The 20416-nt window shown below is 39.7% G+C and overlaps 2 protein-coding genes across 4 annotated transcripts in view; one reads left to right on the forward strand and one right to left on the reverse strand.

The window, feature by feature from the left end:
• The window catches only part of LOC135474104 (kinase D-interacting substrate of 220 kDa-like), a 37397-nt gene extending 28697 nt beyond the window's left edge, over positions 1-8700 (reverse strand). For both annotated transcript variants that reach the window (XM_064754110.1, XM_064754109.1), the window contains exons 1-5: positions 8342-8700; positions 4937-5356; positions 1580-1678; positions 793-891; positions 127-225 (exon numbers count right to left, since the gene is read on the reverse strand). In XM_064754110.1, the coding sequence (XP_064610180.1) occupies positions 127-225; positions 793-891; positions 1580-1678; positions 4937-5053 (414 nt within the window). In that variant the 5' untranslated portion in view covers positions 5054-5356; positions 8342-8700. The remainder of the gene's footprint in view (positions 1-126; positions 226-792; positions 892-1579; positions 1679-4936; positions 5357-8341) is intronic.
• Positions 8692-17080, forward strand: LOC135474105 (protein POLR1D-like). 2 transcript variants are annotated; one of them, XM_064754113.1, is made up of 4 exons: positions 8692-8736; positions 10948-11051; positions 13000-13074; positions 16292-17080. In XM_064754113.1, the coding sequence occupies exons 2-4, from the start codon at positions 10963-10965 to the stop codon at positions 16677-16679; spliced, it is 552 nt and encodes a 183-aa protein (XP_064610183.1). In that variant the 5' UTR covers positions 8692-8736; positions 10948-10962; the 3' UTR covers positions 16680-17080. The 2 variants fall into 2 exon arrangements, with proteins under 2 accessions (XP_064610183.1, XP_064610181.1); XM_064754111.1 differs by lacking the exon at positions 8692-8736 and adding an exon at positions 9832-9889.
• The last annotated feature ends 3336 nt before the right edge of the window (positions 17081-20416 follow it).

The following is a 20416-nucleotide window of genomic DNA, read 5'->3' on the forward strand; positions in this document are numbered from 1 at the left end:
CTTGAACAATCTCAAACAAATTGGCAATCATTATCATTACAATGAAGGCTTTTTTCTTTTGCGTTTCGTATATGCACTAAAGACGAGGGGTAAAAGTAATGGCTCATGATGTAAGTGATGACTTACATCAGCTTTAACATTAGGGTTTGCTCCTCTGTCCAGCAGCTCCTGTACCACAGTTACCTTCCCTTTGTAACACGCCCACATCAATGCTGTCCAGTTACACTGAAAACACGGAATGAACCATTATGGCTGAACATAATACACTGAAAACAAGCAATCAACCAATATGGCTTAACGTAATACAATGAAAACAAGCAATCAACCAATATGGCTTAACGTAATACCCTGAAAACGAGCAATCAACCAATGTGGCTTAATGTAATACCCTGAAAACGAGCAATCAACCAATATGGCTTAACATAATACACCAAAATTGAGCAATCAACCAATGTGGCTTAATGTAATACACTGAAAACGAGCAATGGACCAATATGGCTTATCATAATACAACGAAAAGGAGCAATCAACGAACATGGCTTAACGTAATACACTGAAAACAAGCAATCAGTCAGTATGGTAGAAGGAAATACACTTATATAGAGCACTGAACATTCCACTCATTAAACACTCACTAGTATAAATATACATGTAAAAACAGTGTGTTGGTTTTGAACTGTTTTCTCTGCACCATTTTTCGTTCCTGAGAATGCAAATTTAATGACTGAGAAATTGTACATGCCACTCTTACAGGACTTTTACAGGCCTTGCTTTCAGGCAATGTGTGTTTACCATGTCTCTGTGTTCCAGCACTGCATCTCTCTCCAGCAGCTCTATCACTATCTCCAGGTGCCCCTCTCTGGCTGCACACAGCAGAGCACTCCAGCTTTCCTGGGGAGACACAGTGACAATGGGAGAGATAAAGAATTTCAACAATCCAAATATGATGCAATACACTGAGACAGGAGTATGAAATAAACTGGGAAGAGAAACTAGAGAATATGAGGGTTCTTGTCTGTGACATTCAAGGTGTAATGAAATGGTGTTAGTATCTGCACTGAAACATTACATACCAAGAATCAATTAAGTTGTTATCTACAGATTCTGCTGTGCTTTGTGTTCATCAACTGAACTAATGCCAATTAAAAAAGTTAAAGGAACTATTTGGTCCATTAGAAAAGCTACACGTGCACTGTTCTCTGTACGTGTATGAAATGACGCATGTACATGTAGCAGGAATTTTAACACTTCACAACAACGATATAATTTATTTATTTGATTGGTGAGTTACGCCGTACTCAAGAATATTTCACTTATATGACGGAGGCCAGCATTATGGTGGGAGGAAACCGGGCTCTGCTCGGTGGAACCCACGACCATCCGCATATTGCTGACAAACCTTCCCACGTACGGCCGGAGAGGAAGCCAGCATGAGCTGGAATTGAACTCACAGCAAAAGCATTGGTGAGAGACTCCTGGGTCATTACTCTGCACTAGTGTGCTAACTGACTGAGCCACGGAGGCCCCCAACAACGATATAAAGCCATGTAACAAAGGAGCATTAGTGTGAATAGCTCACATTATCCACAGCATTGACATCTACATCATTCTCCAGAAGCTCTCTGACGATGGACAACTCTCCCCGTTCGCAAGCCAGCATGAGAAACGTCTGGCCATTCTGAAACACATCAACCAACATACAGATTTAATCCAGAAACACCTTTTGTGGATATAATTCAGCATAACGGAAATTCCCAAAGAACATTTATTTATTTATTTTATAAATGTTTATGCCATACACAAGGATATATGCCAGCATTTTGGTGGGGTGAAACCGGGGAGGGTGGGGGACCATGACAATCCGCAGGTTGCTGTCAAACCTTCTCTTGTACGACCACATGCACATCTTGTCACACTGACAGCTAAATGTAAACGGAAAGGTTGAGTATATCTGATCATAAATACCCAGCCTTACCCACCATTACACTGTGCCACAGCCGATGTACCTACGCGTACATTCAGAATCTGACACACGCACAACGTTAACAGAGACTTTAGAAATTAATCAAGAGTACAGAGTGTATATTTATACCTTTTAACGGTGTACCCTTTAACATGCCAGGTGTACCTTGTAGTATGCCAATTATCTTAGCCTTTTTGATGGTACATGTATGTACAGATGTGATTATCATTGCAGAATATACACAAATTTCATTTCTTCCTCAAACCACCTCCAAATCTGCACAGTAACAATCGTTGGACAATTAACGATGGAAAAGTAAGTAATGTTAATCAGTTCTTCATAAAGATTATGTAAACATATTAATAGATAAAATCATACAAATAAGTTTCACACCAAATGTGATGATATTTGGTGCAATGAATCCAGGCTCACTTTGACAAAGAAGTTAAAAACTATTTGTATATATGTGTGGAGTGAATCCCCTCCATGTACAAATTCATGGGATTTTCACAAGCTTGATGTACTACCTTGTTGATAAATCAGGCACTTGAAACTTTACATCATAAGTGATGGCCTCATTAGCTTGGTACAGGTCACCGAATGTACAAGTCAGTGAATGCAGCCAGGGCAGGATAAAGCTTGAACCATTCCACAATAGCCAGAGCAGGATCATTGTAGAAGGAAAACAGAGTATCGGAGTATCTAAGTATGCTCCATGTCAACTCTGCTGTTCAGTGGCACACACAGAGTCATTGTCACAGAGAAGGGAACTACAAGAGGATGTGTGATTACTGCACAATAGTTGGGGGTAGGCGGAGAAGGGCATATACATGTATTCTGTAGTAGCCAAACCACTACATGAACAGTCCACTGTATGAAAAAAAGCTGTGAGATGGAGGAAACAATAAGCTGTAAGCAGGACCAGGCATACACCTTTTCATTGTTCTCATTATCAACCTCTACTGCATGGACAGAATAGGCTTATGTGTCAGTAACAAAGGTATCATGACCAGAGTAAAACCACAAGTTACCTCCTCTTGAATTGTTCTACCTGTACACACCTGGGTACACTTAGTTGTAACTGGAGGTGGTATTACCCTAATTATCACCTATCCCAAAACAGATCACTTGTTGTCACTCTTCCTTAGGCAATCTCTAACATATCAACAAACAGGAATATGTCTCAAAATGTCCATATACACCTAAATACACATGCAGTATCAGTATATCTGCTCTCAACAGCAGAAAACCATATTTAAACATGCTGTGCTGCCATAAGTGATTTGTATGAATGTATTTTGATAAACCAATTGACTAAATGCTTCAGGATATTAAAAGAGCCACTAAAACCAACTGACTAAATGCATCAGGGTGTTAAAGAAGCCATAAGTATGACAACACACACTTAAAACTCAGGTAAATTATGAGGTGCACACAACTGCAATTGTATATCTGTATTCTTTTAGGAACATACACATGTATACTATTGAACATACCCAAAATCCATCAATGTAACAGAAAACGTTAATGGATATAATTTATTTACTATAGACTGTATCTGCACAAACATCAGCAAAAAAAATGTCGATATTAAAAACTTTAGGGCTGACATCTGGAAGGTCGCTTGAGCTATCACCAACATACATACATGTATTTCGAATGACTGCAAAACATTTTACTTTTGGTGTTGATATCTTTACATTCTAACACAAAATTTTACTTTTGGTGTTGAAATCTTTGCATGCTAACACAACATTTTACATTCAGTGTTGATATATTTACATGCTAACACAAAAATTTTACTTTTGGTGTTGATATCTTCACATGCTAACACAAAATTTTACTTTTGATGTTGATATCTTTGCATGCTTACACAAAATTTTATGTTAGTGTTGATATCTTTACATGCTTACACAAAATTTTACTTTTGGTGTTGATATCTTTGCATGCTAACACAATATTTGACTTTTCGTGTTGATACCTTTGCACGCTAACACAACATTTTACTTTTGGCGTTGATATCTTTGCATGCTAACACAACATTTTACTTTTGTTGTTGATATCTTTGCATGCTAACACAACATTTTACTTTTGGTGTTGATATCTTTGCATGCTAACACAACATTTTATGTTCAGTGTTGATATCTTTGCATGCTAACACAACATTTTATGTTCAATGTTGATATCTTTACATGCTTACACAAAATTTTACTTTTGGTGTTGATATCTTTGCATGCTAACACAAAATTTTACTTTTGGTGCTGATATCTTTGCACGTTAACACAACATTTTACTTTTGGTGTTGATATCTTTGCATGCTAACACAACATTTTACTTTTGGTGTTGATATCTTTACATGCTAACACAACATTTTATGTTCAGTGTTGATATCTTTACATGCTTACACAAAATTTTACTTTTGTTGTTGATATCTTTGCATGCTAACACAACATTTTATGTTCAGTGTTGATATCTTTGCATGCTAACACAACATTTTATGTTCAGTGTTGATATCTTTACATGCTTACACAAAATTTTACTTTTGGTGTTGACATCTTTGCATGCTAACACAAAATTTTACTTTTGGTGCTGATATCTTTGCACGTTAAAACAAAATTTTACTTTTGGTGTAGATATCTTTGAATGTTAACAGAACTAACAGAAGCAACAAGCAGGTAAATGTAAATGTAGTCTTTCCATTATCCTAAATTTCACTGTCTGAATAATAAATACACTGTCATTAATAAAGACAGATATTAATGGCTGGGCAGTTTAAAGTGCCACACTCAAGACTGTTTTAGCTCAATAATAGCTCAGCCTGGAGTGGAGGTCCTGTCTGATTTACCCGGTAAAGGGCAGTGGTTTTCTCTGGACTGTGTTGTACCAGTGTAGTAACGCTTATACATTTGTAAATTGATAAAAAAAAGGAAACAGATGTAAGAAATGGCAGACAAATCACACGATGACAATTACCTCATCTTTTTCCTCCAGGTTTATGCCCCCGCTCTCTAACAGATTGACCACGGCCGCTAAATCGCCCCGCTTGATGTTCTCCCACAGCAACTGGCCCCTGAAGCTGATCGCCGTCATGTCTGCTGTGAGTTAGGGGCACCCCACTACCTCAGATTACAGCACCAATCTGGATCCCACGTTAATCCAGAAAAGTAGTCCACTTGTGTGCTGACTGATTCACTGCTGCACACTATCAAACTGCTGTAAGGTATGATATTTGCTGTAACATTAACCGTCCATGTGGAAGGGCTTCTGTCATATCAACAGATAAATGCAGGTCAGCTTCCTGAAATGCTGGCAAACTCTGTACTGTTCATTCCCGCCGCATCTGTCATCTTTTATTGTTTGGGTCAGGGAAGGCAATGCTCAGCATATCAGCCTCTGTTAACAAAGAGACAGAGAATAGCGTAACATTCTTCGCTTGTGAGTGTAATAAAAGGGCTTCCAAAAAAGATGCATGTTTTTTTTTAAAGGAAACAGCTGTTGGTCTCTGACCACAGGCTCACACTACTATAAGTCAGCTCTGCCAGGGCCAAACAGCTGACTTTGGTGATAAGCTTGAGCAATGCTTTAGTGAAGCCACAAGTCCTCAGGATGTGCTGGCATGTTATAGCGAGGAGGCACTTAGCCTGTAAACACGTGTACAGGCAATGAGTACACATGACAGCTAGTTCTAACATCTGACTGCATACACATGTGTACATAATGTACACATAGAGTGTACTGAGTAACCGCCTCCTGACTGAGGTCCTTTATCCACATACAATACTGTATTTCACCTAAAGTTTGGTATGTAAAATACGCTTTCAGGAGAACATAAAAACCTTAAAATGATACTTTTCAGGCAAACACTTTTTCAGGCAAGAAAAAAAAAAAAAAAAATTCACAACAAACTCTCAAGTGGCCATATTAAGGTGGATGAATCAATAAGAATCCTACAGAAAGTGTTACCTGAAAAATGCCAAACCTGAGGTGAAATAAACCAGGCCTGAATACAGTTCATCATTTCTGCATGATTTGTTCAGTTGCTGTACATACACTAAACACATACGGTCTAGGTGCCCTCTAAATGGCAGGTTTGCTAAGTGTTTTACTGTACTCCCTTATCATATTCAGGACCAAACACGTTTAATTTACTTGATGAAACTTGTCATTTGTAACTCACATACATAATCATCCCCCCAAGCCAACCACCTACAAGTGTTACAAATAACCAGTGAGAAAATGACACACATTAAAAAACACAAGTAACAGTCTACAAATCAAATACGACAATACAAAGTACATTCCATACACATGTAGATGCCTGAAAAGAAATGACTCTATTTACCTACTTGTACATGTATTAACAGTTCTAATGAAGTGTGACAAAGCTTTTCTTCTGGATTTGCCACTGACCCTGTCTTCCGTAACAGTATTACACTAAGGCTTGTATAGCCTACAGCTCATTCGCTTGTATAGCTCAATCCCTTCACAGACAGACACACTGTACTAGTGTAATGTGTTAACAAATGTTTGACTCAAGCCCTCTTGCTCAGTAAACATTGGCATTTATCTCAGACTTCTGTCTAACTGACCTACATGTACATGTAGATAGGTGAATGCCAAAGCTAAGAGCTGATAAAATACAGCTTTCCCTGTTGACTGACTTCATAGGGGGATATATCTTAATCTAGTGCCTGTGTACAATGTACATGTACATCAGTGGACAGTGGGTGAAGTTACGGGTACATGTATGTGTTACTGATGCCAAAGGTTTACTGTTTAATATCTGTGATCATGGATATAACAGGGCCATATCTAGTGCTATTTCAGTTCTGAAAAGAGTTTGTGCTCCTTAACTGTTGGGCACCCAAACTAACTGAGCTGTATTAAAACTAGCAATACAATTGAAAAAAAATGTCATAGTTCATAAATAACTAGCTAGTTTTTATATTAAAAATAAGAAGTAATTTTGGTATCATAGCCAAGATATAACCAAGGTTTCAGCAACTTTTAAATACAAGTACAATTTGTAAACGAAGTCCTGTAATGTGTGCTTTCTGACATTCAGACAACAGCAGTATCTGTAATGCAGCATTCACATTCAAAAGAACGTGTTTTATGTATATTGCTATTAACATCACCCCATAGTTTGGGCGGGGCGAGTGTGTGGGGAGTGGGAGGGGGGGGAGTCTAAAATGTCTACTTACCATAAGCCATGTTGCTTTGGGGAGAATACATGTAAGTCACTATTATTTAACGGTGAATTGCAAAGTTTTTAATTTTCACAAAAAAGTTTTGATCAACTGGCTTTTCCCAACATTGTATAATCTTGTAGAAGTTTTTTTGTGAAAATAATTCATCACCGGGTTGGTCTTTTTCAGTAAAATATTTACAATAATCCAATGTAACATTGTATGGAAACTATTCATTGCTTATACTTCTTTGTTTGTAAAGCCTCGAGATATCATGGATGGTGCCTGTCATTTATGCTCACAAAAATCTAGGAGTTTTTGTGATGTCATTGACGGTCAGATGGATAGGTTAGGGTTGCTTTGACGTCACAATGTTCCAAAATCCAGGGGGGGGGGGGGGGGGAGCTATTGTGTCCATACTTCTGCTTTCATTTTTGGCCACAAAAACCTACAATTTTCATACAAATATCAGAAATAACAGAAAAATGTAGAATAATCATCGCTATGCATTTGTTATATCTTTCCATTTCAGATCAAAGGCCTTGGCAGTTCACTTGTAAGCATGTACATGAACAATTAGAATAAAACCCTAACTGAACTAAATTGATAAGACATCCAGTTTCACCTATTATTCAAAACTGTGCACAGACGGGCAACTCACTGCAACTGCCTCCAGCAGTGGCAAGTAGATGATGAAGAGATGGATAGCCTGGGTCAGTAGAGGGAAATCAATAACAATGAAAGAAATCCTGACAACTATGCCTGATAATAACCAAAAATTATACTATGTCAGACAGCAGAACATACTGCACAGCATACATGTATGTAAATGGTGAACATCAAAAAAGCAAAGTTTTGAACATATGTCGCCATGAAGCCAAGTTTTGTAGTAACTTTCAGGTTATTTACATAATATTTTTACCATCTTATCGTCACAAGTAAAGCTTGTTGGCGTGAGTAAACCGGAAAGTGCTTGAATGTCTGCATTCTTGAATGTGTGATGTTTAGTAGGGTGTTTGCTTTGGCCTGTTGTACAATGTCACTTGATAACAAAGGAAAAAAAAAACAAAAGCAAAGAATAAATGACAGATGTAATAAATTATGGAACTCTCTTTCGTGTCTACCTAAACTAATGTCTGGTCATGTTACTATGCGGTAAAATAGCTTATTCTGCCGAAAAGTAACTTACAATTGTTCACATCGCAGCATACTGTGACATCATATTTGACACGCAGATCAGCTGTTTTACTAATCCCAAGTATCTCTACTCAGAGTCCAGATTTCGCTTATCAAGATTTGGCCAGCCTTTAAATTTATTTTAGTTTCTTGTGTTGCTCCTGTCAGATAACTGCATCCATGTCACTGGAAGCCTACAGTGAATGTGCTATCCAATGTGGTATTCTGTTTACAGAGGTCCAGTCTTCACATCTTAATTTGACTCTGATTTTGGTTAATTTCTACTCACCGCGAACGGATTTCTTGACAACTGTCATTTGAACCGGAAGCGTCAGCGAACCCTTCCACTGACTTCCGGTTCTCCACACAAATGAGAAGAACTAAACAATGATGCCGTAACTGGATGAGGTAAATGTAGAGACTGGAGGTGCCTCGCACTCTAGCCACACACTACTTATGCTGACATCTAAATGACCAGAGACTTGGTTAGATTTGAGATGATTTGATATTTGCACACAGCACCCCCCACTGAATCTGAGCTGCCGCCGGCATGCGCGTGTTGATAACATGGAGGATGGGATGTGCAGACAGAGGACTGTCAACAGTCACAACTGTGTACCCAGTCTTACACTCTCAGAATGTTGAATTTCACTCCAAATACCACTCCTTCACCCCACCTCATGCACATAGTATATATTCTGTAGGGCTGTGATTACATATACTCTCACAGCCCTCTCTTGTTCCATAAGCATACATTGAACACCTCTGTACTTCCCTTGCTGGGTTCAATATACTACTGCTGGGCACCAAATAATTTGTCTGTCCGTAGTCACAGTCGTCTCAGTTGTCTGTTACAGGTAGGTGTTCCCATGTGTCATCACTAGTAAATCCACACAAGCTTGAAACTACAGCGGAAATTCCAACTCCAGCCACCATGTTTGAATGCATACTCCTCACAGCCCATACAAGGGAGATAACCACTGATACTATTAGCATAATTTGTACTTGTTGAATCTTTTCTTCAATTTTGTTTAATTTATTTGAAAAATGTTTTTAGTGATCAATGTTGATTATGGTTCCCTCTAGGTAATTACTGGTGAGACTGATCGTAAACAATAGCCAGTTAATTTATCCAGTTTGCACAATAATTTCATGCTTGTGTGGGTTTACCAGTGATGACACATGGGAAAGCACTCCGCTTACGTCTACCTTGCCCAATCCACGTCATAACATCTCCATTTTCAGTCACCACACACAATTTTGTAATGGTTTTCATTTCTCTTTTCATTCAGCGAGTCTCAAGAAAAGTGAGTGACTTGTACTTAAAGATCACTCTCTTGGCGTAGATTTATGCTAGAGCTAGGAGTTTCAGTGCACGTGTGAGCAGCGATGTTCCTTACCATAAATCTGACACATTTGGAACTGTTTTTCTCTTAACTCCGCAGACATTTCATACGTGCATGTATTGAAACCCAGAAGTGCAAAAATGTTTGTTTTTAATTCAGCGTTTCCCTGTTTCTGTCCTTCACGTGCAAGTTACCAAGGAAAATAACTGATGCAGGTATGAGAATGATAAATGTTCATATGTTATCACTGATTGTTGGCTATATCGCACCTTTGTTTATAATGTGCTGATCAAAAGGCCAGGCTGGTGGAAGTGCCATGTCATTATAAAGAAAGGACTGAAATGTCCACTTGAAGTGCAGTGGCGTAGTAAACATTGTCAAAAGTTGGGGGCCAACGCATGTTGTTACTGAATGAAGTTTGGTATTTGCAGTTTTGTAATTGGCAATATCGTGCATGTCTAACTCTGAAAGGCCTTACGGTGCCATTAAATGCTGTGCGCTGCACCTATGTAAAAATTGGTTTGCCAGCAAAACTCATTGTGGCATATGCCCAATAGATGTCATTGTGTGATATTTGACAATACGAGTAACTATTGAAAATCCAGCCTCTTGTCAATTTACGTCAGTTAGGGTTTATTTTACCAACTTAAAAGCCCCATACAAATCACTCCACTTTTCATTTGCTTCCTGTGCCCCTGTAAGATGTTATCAGACTCAGTGCACCACTTTGGATTTGTGACATACACTGGTGTTGATTGAACTTGACTCAGACACACATAACATTCATTCTGTTCTTATTTCTGGCACCAATATTAATTACATGTATATTTAGTTATTTTGAGATAGTTCCAAGGAGCTCCAGGGAGTTCCAGGGAGATACACGTAGGTCTGAATGCATTTGTATGCAGAACAGCAAACTGATTATGTCAAAATATAAATCTCTTTCACAGAAACAATGTACAGAATGACAAGTTGCATACCCTTGTATTTGTGATGCCCTTTAAGATTTATTATCTGATGGACTTTTGATTTGGTGTTTTGTTATGATAAACTAAAAGTGAAAAACTATGAAATTTACATATTGATATTGACCATATATATTTGTTTCATGTTACATGTACCTAATGTAATATTTTCCTAACCTAATATTTCTGTGGTTTAATTTTTAGAGTTCTGGTGATAGCAGCCCTAACATTTTACATTATGCTGTCTGCCTGTGATACTTGCTGGTGGTTAAACTCTCCATTTAGCAAAAGCTCATGTTCATTTGTAGAATCAGAAATCTTCAATGGAACCAACTGTCAAAAATGGTGAGGTTAAGGCAGCTAACAACCAAGCCGACAAAAAGGTTGGAGAAGAAGAGGAAGAACTTGAAAGGTAACCACATGTACCCTAGCTGCTCTATGGCTCTACAGGTACATGTACCCTACCTGCTCTTTGGCTCTACTGTATGGCTCTACACATACCCTAGCTGTTCTATGGCTCTACATGTACCTGTGGCTGTACATGTATCCTACCTGCTATATGGCTCTACATGTACCCTACCTGCTCTATGGCTCTACTCTATACCCTACCTGCTCTATGGCTCTAAATGTACCCTACTTACTCTATGGCTCTACATATACCTCACCTGCTCTCTGGCTCTATGGCTGTAATTGTACCCTAGCTGCTCTATGGCTGTACATTTACCTTACCTGCTCTATGGCTATACATGTACCTTACCTGCTCTATAGCTATACATGTACCCTACCTGCTCTATGGCTCTACATGTACCCTACTTGCTCTATGGCTCTACATGTACCCTACCTGCTCTATGGCTCTACATGTACCCTACCTGCTCTATGGCTCTACATGTACCCTACTTACTCTATGGCTCTACATGTACCTCACCTGCTCTCTGGCTCTACATGTACCCTACCTGCTCTATGGCTCTGTATGTACCTTACCTGCTCTATGACTGTACATGTACCCTACCTGCTGTATGGCTCTAAATGTACCCCACCTGCTCTATGGCTATAATTGTACCCTAGCTGCTCTATGGCTGTACATGTACCCTACCTGCTCTATGGCTGTACATGTACCCTACCTGCTCTATGGCTCTAAATGTACCCTACCTGCTCTATGGCTCTACATGTACCCTACTTACTCTATGGCTCTGCATATACCTCACCTGCTCTCTGGCTCTAAATGTACCCTACCTGCTCTATGGCTCTACATGTACCCTAACTGCTGTATGGCTGTACATGTACCCTACCTGCTCTATGGCTCTAAATGTACCCCACCTGCTCTGTGGCTGTAATTGTACCCTAGCTGCTCTATGGCTGTACATGTACCCTACCTGCTCTATGGCTGTACATGTACCATACCTGCTCTCTGGCTATACATGTACCTTACCTGCTCTGTGGCTCTACATATACCTTACCTGCTCTATGGCTCTGTATGTACCCTACCTGCTCTATGGCTCTACTCTATAGCCTACCTGCTCTGTGGCTCTAAATGTACCCCACCTGCTCTATGGCTCTACATGTACCCTAGCTGCTCTATGGCTCTGTATGTACCCTACCTGCTGTATGGCTCTACATGTACCCTACCTTCTCTATGGCACGACATGTACCCTACCTGCTCTATGGCTCTACATGTACCCTACCTGCTCTATGGCTCTACTCTATAGCCTACCTGCTCTGTGGCTCCACATGTACCTTACCTGCTCTATGGCTCTACATGTACCCTACCTGCTCTATGGCTCTACATGTACCCTACCTGCTCTATGGCTCTACATGTACCCTACCTTCTCTATGGCATGACATGTACTGTACCTGCTCAAGGGCTCTATGGCTGTACTTTGTGACTCTGTATGTACCTTACCTGCTCTATGGCTCTGTATGTACCCTACCTGCTCTATGGCTCTGCATGTACCCTACCTTCTCTATGGCACAACATATACCGTACCTGCTCAATGGCTCTATGGCTGTACTTTATGACTGTATGTACCTTACCTGCTCTATGGCTGTACATATACCCTACCTGCTCTATGGCTCTGCATGTACCCTGCCTTCTCTATGGCACGACATGTACCGTACCTGCTCAATGGCTCTATGGCTGTACTTTATGACTGTATGTACCTTACCTGCTCTATGGCTGTACAAGTACCTTACCTGCTCTATGGCTCTGCATGTACCTTACCTGCTCTATGGCTCTACATTACAGCTCTCTGATGCTGTCTACTGTATGAAATCTGACAGATGTTTCAAGTAATCCATAGCATCACTAATATCAGTGGCTCGTTAATAAGTTCTCACTTTTTTCTGTGTGCATCACATGATAGGTTAGCCATGGAGGAGCTGATAAAGGAAGCGAAGAGAGGAGCAGAAAGGGCCCGAGATATGGGGGCAACTGGATGGTAAGACACTCAGGCAGGGGGTATTCATGTAATGATTAATGGAAAGGTTTGAAATTGGGACAGTTGAATTATTGGTATTGTAATGTCTTTTACTTTCATTTATGAAAATTGTTTTTTACTGTTTTATTTATTGATGAGGATTGTTAAACTAGGATTGAGAAATTTGTACAGTTAGTTTTGTTACATGAACATGTAAAGCTTTCATCTATTAAACATTGAAATTTAATTCATATCAGCAGTTTTGACATTAAAGTCAAAGAAAACACTAACATGAAGTTTGTCAGACAAAAGACCATTTAACAATGTCCATAAAATAGACTGATTTCTTTGTACTGTTTTTCATGCTAGTAAAGTGCACTTGAAACTCGGAATTCTATGGTGGCCTTTGCTGACCATATTTGGACCAGTGAGACTAAATTAGGTTTGGCCACTTAACACATAGGCTTTCAGATTTCATCAGTCAGGATACATGTACACTGTACCTGTAGATCTATAACTGCATCCGCTCAGTGGGACATTGAAACAAACCATTTCAAGCAAAAATGTGGAAGTAGTGCCACTGAGACTCTGTGTCAATACAGACCATCATAGAATCTAATGTGTTAAGACCATTTCACTCTGCTGGAAAAATTCTAAAAAAACAGATTAAACTATTTTACTGGACACTGTTTACTGGTTAAACATTTTAGCGATTTTCTTGCCATTAACCTGCATCAAGCTTTAGGAATATAGTGGTGTGCACTACTTACGCTTTGACAAGCTGAAGGAAATAGCATGTTTACAAGGTAAAGGCTCAATGACCTTGGAACAGTAAGTCAGCGTATGTGAGAGCAGTTCATCCACAAGGTAGCACATGTTTGATGAAAGATGCTGGAAGAGTTCAAGAGAGATCTTGTTTATAAGCCTGTCACAAAATATAAGTTAACTGACTGTAGTTTACCAAGCAAGGCAGCAACAAGTACCATTTTTAAAGACTTTGGAATGACTTGACCCTTTATTTGATCCCAGATCTGACTTTAAGGTGGACACTCTAACTATTAAGCCACCGAAGTGACTTAAGTGTTCAGAAGGAATGGAAACAAAGACCCATAGACCATGAACAATATACCTCACTGTCAATGATAGTATATTGCCAGAAAACAATGCAGTCCTTTTACATAACTGGTAAATGCACATGTGGTAAATGTTTGACCAAAATTGCTTATAGTTTCAAAGATGCCATGTTTACTGGCCTGTCACAAAATGTTACTTAAATGACACCAATGACAACTCATGTGCCTGAAAATGAGTAAGATTCTTCCAATGTCAAAGTGTACATGCAGTACAAGCATGGTTCAAGACAGAGAGTTTACTGGGAAAATGGAGGAATGGACTCATGCTGACTGCAGTACAAGCATGGTAAACCCGACAACAAGTGTTCAAGACAGAGAGTTTACTGGGAAAATGGGGGAATGGACTCGTGCTGACTGCAGTACGAGCATGGTAAACTCGACAACAAGCGTTCAAGACAGAGAGTTTACTGGGAAAATGGAGGAATGGACTCGTGCTGACTGCAGTACAAGCATGGTAAACCCGACAACAAGCGTTCAAGACAGAGAGTTTACTGGGAAAATGGAGGAATGGACTCGTGCTGACTGCAGTACAAGCATGGTAACCCGACAACAAGCATTCAAGACAGAGAGTTTACTGGGAAAATGGAGGAATGGACTCGTGCTGACTGCAGTACAAGCATGGTAAACCCGACAACAAGCGTTCAAGACAGAGAGTTTACTGGGAAAATGGAGGAATGGACTCGTGCTGACTGCCAGTACAAGCATGGTAAACCCGACAACAAGCGTCAAGACAGAGAGTTTACTGGGAAAATGGAGGAATGGACTCGTGCTGACTGCAGTACAAGCATGGTAAACCCGACAACAAGCGTTCAAGACAGAGAGTTTACTGGGAAAATGGAGGAATGGATTCGTGCTGACTGCAGTACAAGCATGGTAAACCCGACAACAAGCGTTCAAGACAGAGAGTTTACTGGGAAAATGGGGGAATGGACTCGTGCTGACTGCAGTACAAGCATGGTAAACCCGACAACAAGCGTTCAAGACAGAGAGTTTACTGGGAAAATGGAGGAATGGACTCGTGCTGACTGCAGTACAAGCATGGTAAACCCGACAACAAGCGTTCAAGACAGAGAGTTTACTGGGAAAATGGAGGAATGGACTCATGCTGACTGCTATGACAATATCCCTTGGCCAATTTTAGATGAAGGGTAAAAATAAAACATTAAGGTCGTATTTTCTGTTCTGGAGAGAATTAATGTGAAAAATGGTTGCACATGCCAATTTCTCACAAGATTGGAGGAAGACTAGGACCATCTTGATAATTCCTGCAATTGTCAATATATTCCAGGCTTGTTATGTACAGAAAAGACCCTAAATGACATAAAATTTTGACCAACAACCGGCATTTTTGGAAGCAAATAAATGTCATAAAATATTACCTTTGGTGTTGTACTTGTCCTTTAGTGGGATCGTCATACTTCCAAACAAACCTGAGAACATGTTTCTAAAATCAGTAGAACCCTCAGAATCTGGCCTAGGGACCACAAAGCGATTTTAGACTTACCTCAAAATTTCAAATCATGTTAAAATTGTTGTTTTTATGATGCAAGGTCCAAATTTTGCTTGACGACATAAATTCTGCGTACATTATCATACAACAAATTTCCGCTAAAAAAACGGGAAGGAACATACAAAATTTAATGATTGAAGTTTTTACTTAAGTCTAAGATCGCTTCGTGATCGCAGTGACGGGAAACTTGAGCATCTTAGTCATGGATGAAATTTTTTGTCTGTTGAAATCTTCTTAACTCCTCTTAGTTATCTTCTATAACAATTTGAACAGTCCCAGTACTTTAGCGTTTACATTGCTGTGTGAAGAACAATTCTCGGTGAAAGAATAATAAGTACCATGAACCTCAGGAATCAAATAAATAAAATCATCTTAGGTGTCGATGGTTATATGGCCAGGCCACAGAGGTGTCAATACGTATGAGTGTGTACATCAGAGGTCAGGAAGATGCTAAGTAGTAATGTGTATAGAAAGGTTATCCAAAAACTAGCATAGAGAGAATTGTTAGGAGTCCATAAGATCATGGATACATCCAGAAGGTTTCTCTTCAGTTGTTGAACAAGCCAGTTAATTCGGGACTCATCTTTCATTCTAGGTTAAAAGCTCCAATTCCTCGTGCCAACAAAAGATTCCTGAACAATACAGTGGTCAGCACGTTAAGGAACCTTCGTAGTCCGGTTAAGAAAAAGCCTCATCAGCAGACGGATGGAAGTCACATGGATGAGACACGTTCTGCCAAATCAGGTGAAAGGAAATCTGACCTTGTGTGGAGAAAATCCCGATCCTCTGAACACAGACATCATCACTCAACGAATGATCATACTCATCCAGCGGGACATAGGTCTGAAATCCCTAAATCATCAAAAAGACACTCAGACATGAGCGAAAGTCTCAAGAGAAAGAAAGACCATAAGAGCAGGAGGCATGAGCGCAAGCATTCTCATCGAAAGTCCAAAAAGAGGAAGGAGGAAAGGCTACAGTAATACATGTACATGTATTTGCCCCTTGTGTAACAGATTCACTCTGTGGTCTGTGCTCTTTGGTTGAGAACTTTTAGTCAGCATTTCACATCATCATGTGTCCTCTTTTATATTTTTATAGTATTGACAAGTTCATTGTGATAAAAGTTTTGATATGTTCATGTTTTATTCTCCAAATGATGATCAAGGCTGATGGTTTTAGTTTTTTTTTTTCTGTTATTTTACATTTTGTAGATATAGAATTTTAGTCATCAGCAATATGTTAAATTATTGTTTTTATCAGAAGTTATTTGTGAACCTGGTATGTCTCTGCTAAAGTCACATTTAACACAGATTTTATGCATGAACATCTGATAGAGTATGTAATTTAATGTGAAGACATACATTTGTCAGCATTATTGAAAAACGCGTAAAAAAAATAAATCAATCAATTTTTCTGAACAGTGTTTAATGGTCTTTCATCTGATAAATACTTTCTTTTAGTGGTTTTTTGTTGTTTTTTTTTTTTTGCCTTTAAAGAGCTTCCCTTTGAATAGGGCACAGCAGGATACACATGTGTGATTAAATCTGACCTGGCACTTGGAATCTCCCCATTTAAACTTTTTATGGAGCCTGTGTTCATTTGCACAGTCTAACGTCTTCTACCAGTGTGGTGTGCTTTTCCGTACATCACAAGTGGGAAAGTTTGTCAGTACCTTGTCAAAGGTAGTATTCTGGGCAGTCTGGTTCCTGATTGTGGCATTAAACCTGAATATATAAATGAATTATAGGACCACTATTCCACATGAGCTTTAAATTGAATGAAAACTGCCTCAAGATTTTAAGAGATAGCGTGTTTACAAGCCTAGCTGTCACAAAGTATATCTTTACATGATCCCAGTGACCTTGGAAAAAAATTGTTCTCAGAAAATGTCCAGGATTTGTCCGAATGCCTAAGTGCTTCAAGGGATAAAGTTTCGTTGATGGTACGATACGTTAGTTTCCTCCAAGAATGATGCATGGTTCTTAGTAAAGTCTGCTGGTTTTGTCCAAGCATGTCACATTTTTCTCAACCCATGTGGCAGTTGTTGAGGAATAGTTCAATGAAGTATTGTGGTATAGTCACAGTCAAATACAGATCTTGGTTAACATAACAAAGTGCATAATATTAATTTTTTTGATTTGTGTTATTCGCCATACTCAAGCATTTTTGACTTACATGACAGCGGCCAGCATTATGATGGGAGGAAACCGGACAGAGCCCACGACCATGTGCAGGTTGATGCAAGACCTTCACACGTACGGCCCGAGAGGAAGCCAGATATGGTACTAGGATCTGAGCCCATCATCATGCCATTTGCATGATGATGGGCCCAGGGCACAGCCCAGGGCAAACCCACGACCATCCGCAGGTTGATAGCAGGCCTTCCCACGTACGGCCGAAGAGGAAGCCAGCATCAGCTGGACTTGAACTGAAAATAAGCTGCACATTTCTATGGAGAAATCATTTTTGTAATAACTGTATGATAAATTCCACTGAAAAGAGTGCTTTAGAGGTTGAGATCACAGGGTACAGATTGAAAGTACTTTCATTCACAGTATTTTCATTTATTTGATTAGTGTTTTACGCCGTACTCAAGAATATTTTACTTATGTTACGGCGGCCAGCATTATGGTGGGAGGAAACCAGGGAAATCCACGACCACCCGCAGGCTGGTGGTGGATCTTCCCACTTACGTCCGGAGAGGAATCCAGGATGAGCTTGAACTCACAGCGACCGCATTGGACAGAGGCTCCTGGGTTATTACGCTGCGTGGAGGCCCCCCATATTTACAGTAAGGTGTAATACACTGCAAATATTAACGACGCACGACATGTATTTATAAAAACACCCGCTTTAATGTGCAAACACCTTGCTGTGTTTTTATTTGAACGCAGACGTCTTATCCATAAACACGTTACATGTGTATGGTGGGACTATACACGTATATGTTTTAACATAGGCTGGCGTCCTTTTTATAACATTGACGTTTTCAGTCAATCATTTCCACGTTTTCTCCCAAAAATTGGTGTTTCATAGAAAACATGTGAAATGTCTACTGGAGTGGTCAAATATTTTATTTTAACATGTATATGCCTGTCTGTTTTGGTTGTGCATAAATCCATACGTCGGAACAAGCATTCATATACCAGCCATCAACCTAAATGCACGTTCCTGGTCAATGATTAGAAAGTTAGTTCCCAAAACGACGTTTAACACAAACCACACAAACAACTAAGAAACTATAGAAAATACGACAGTCCGACGGAATCATGCAAAGAGAAGCGATTAATAGTTTGCAATGATAGAAAGGCGCAAGAGATGTTCTTAGCGAATGAATGATAGGCGAATTCATAGACCCGGACGGCGCCTGCAATACGGCAGTGATGTAGGCCCTATTGTCCATCTGGCAGAGTAGCACTCTCAAAGTTTAAAAGAACAGAAGTTCTGCAGATTGGATGAGTTTATATAGGCTGATGCAGATAGGCTACTGTTCGAACACAGACGTTAATTGTGTTGTATGATGTGAAAGAAATGTGCCAGAGATGGACAAGGAACCATCCTTACAATTACGCCTTGATAAATTGTGGCTAGGGCCTAAGTTGATATTGACCTCACTCCAAAAAATCTTCTTCCGACCTATGCTAAGAGGTAGCCAAGCCTAATCTAAATGTGTATTGGCACGAGTAAAGTGCCTTAAAGTAGGCAACCAGAACAAGCTATGCAGGCTAGATATGTCCATCAGTATACAGGCCTAAGCCTACAATGGATGGTATGTATATATGTATGTATACTGAGGTTTAACGTTGCACCCGCACTTAACAATTCTTCAGGTATATCACGACGATGAGTCATTATGTGTACATATACTGTTCCTTTTTTTTTGGCAGGGCGAATAAACGCAGCCAAAATGCTGCCGCCACTGAAGTATCATGCCGAAGACACCAGACATTACACCCAAGCCAGTCACATTATATTGACACCGGGCCAACCAGTCCTGTTTCTTTGCTCTAACCTCTCAGTACTGCAATGTAGGCATACACTAATCTTAGTTGAGTAGTCATGATCACCTGCAAAGCATCCAGTGGAACATTAATTTTAAGACTTAGGCCTATTAAAATTCAACATGGTTGTGTCAGCGATATTGACGGGCTTCGGGACAAACCCCCGGACAACGCAACCCCGGCCTGTGTATGTAAAAGGTTAAACGCTTAGGCTATATTTGCAGTCTCCTCTCTGAGAAGTGACAAAAGTCCATTCCGAAGAAAAAAAAAATCCTGGCGCATGATCAAAACATTATGAGCCTGAGTAGAAATCAAACAAAAGCGAAATGTGTGAAAAAAAAAATGACTCTAGTCTAAAAAAAAGTTAACCGCAATTGTTATCTGCGCTACATCGATTCAAGAGAGTTGACACAAAAGTCGACACGATTTAATCACGTTGTGTGGCCACTTAGCGGTCAGTTATAGATCTAGGTGACAGCTGAACACAGCGCACTGGCACACGGCACAAAACCGCATCAGACGCAGAAGTATTCAAGTACTTAACAGGCTCCCTTGATCAATTTTTTTTTCTTTGCAACAGAATTTTTATGAACTTGTGGTACCAAGTGAACTCCAGACGTAACTCACATCCATCACGTGATCAACTCGTCATGACGTGTAACGCGCCACAACAACTAATGCTTCTCCAGCTATTTTTAAAAATGTCGGCAGGGAAC

Source organism: Liolophura sinensis, chromosome 8, assembly GCF_032854445.1.
Source record: "Liolophura sinensis isolate JHLJ2023 chromosome 8, CUHK_Ljap_v2, whole genome shotgun sequence".
NCBI classification, from domain to species: Eukaryota; Metazoa; Mollusca; class Polyplacophora; order Chitonida; family Chitonidae; genus Liolophura; species Liolophura sinensis.

Coding starts and splice junctions, on each gene's coding strand:
- LOC135474105 (XM_064754111.1), top strand. Junction 11,052..12,999: donor GAAGAGGAAGAACTTGAAAG/GTAACCACATGT, acceptor ATCACATGATAG/GTTAGCCATGGAGGAGCTGA. Junction 13,075..16,291: donor GATATGGGGGCAACTGGATG/GTAAGACACTCA, acceptor CTTTCATTCTAG/GTTAAAAGCTCCAATTCCTC.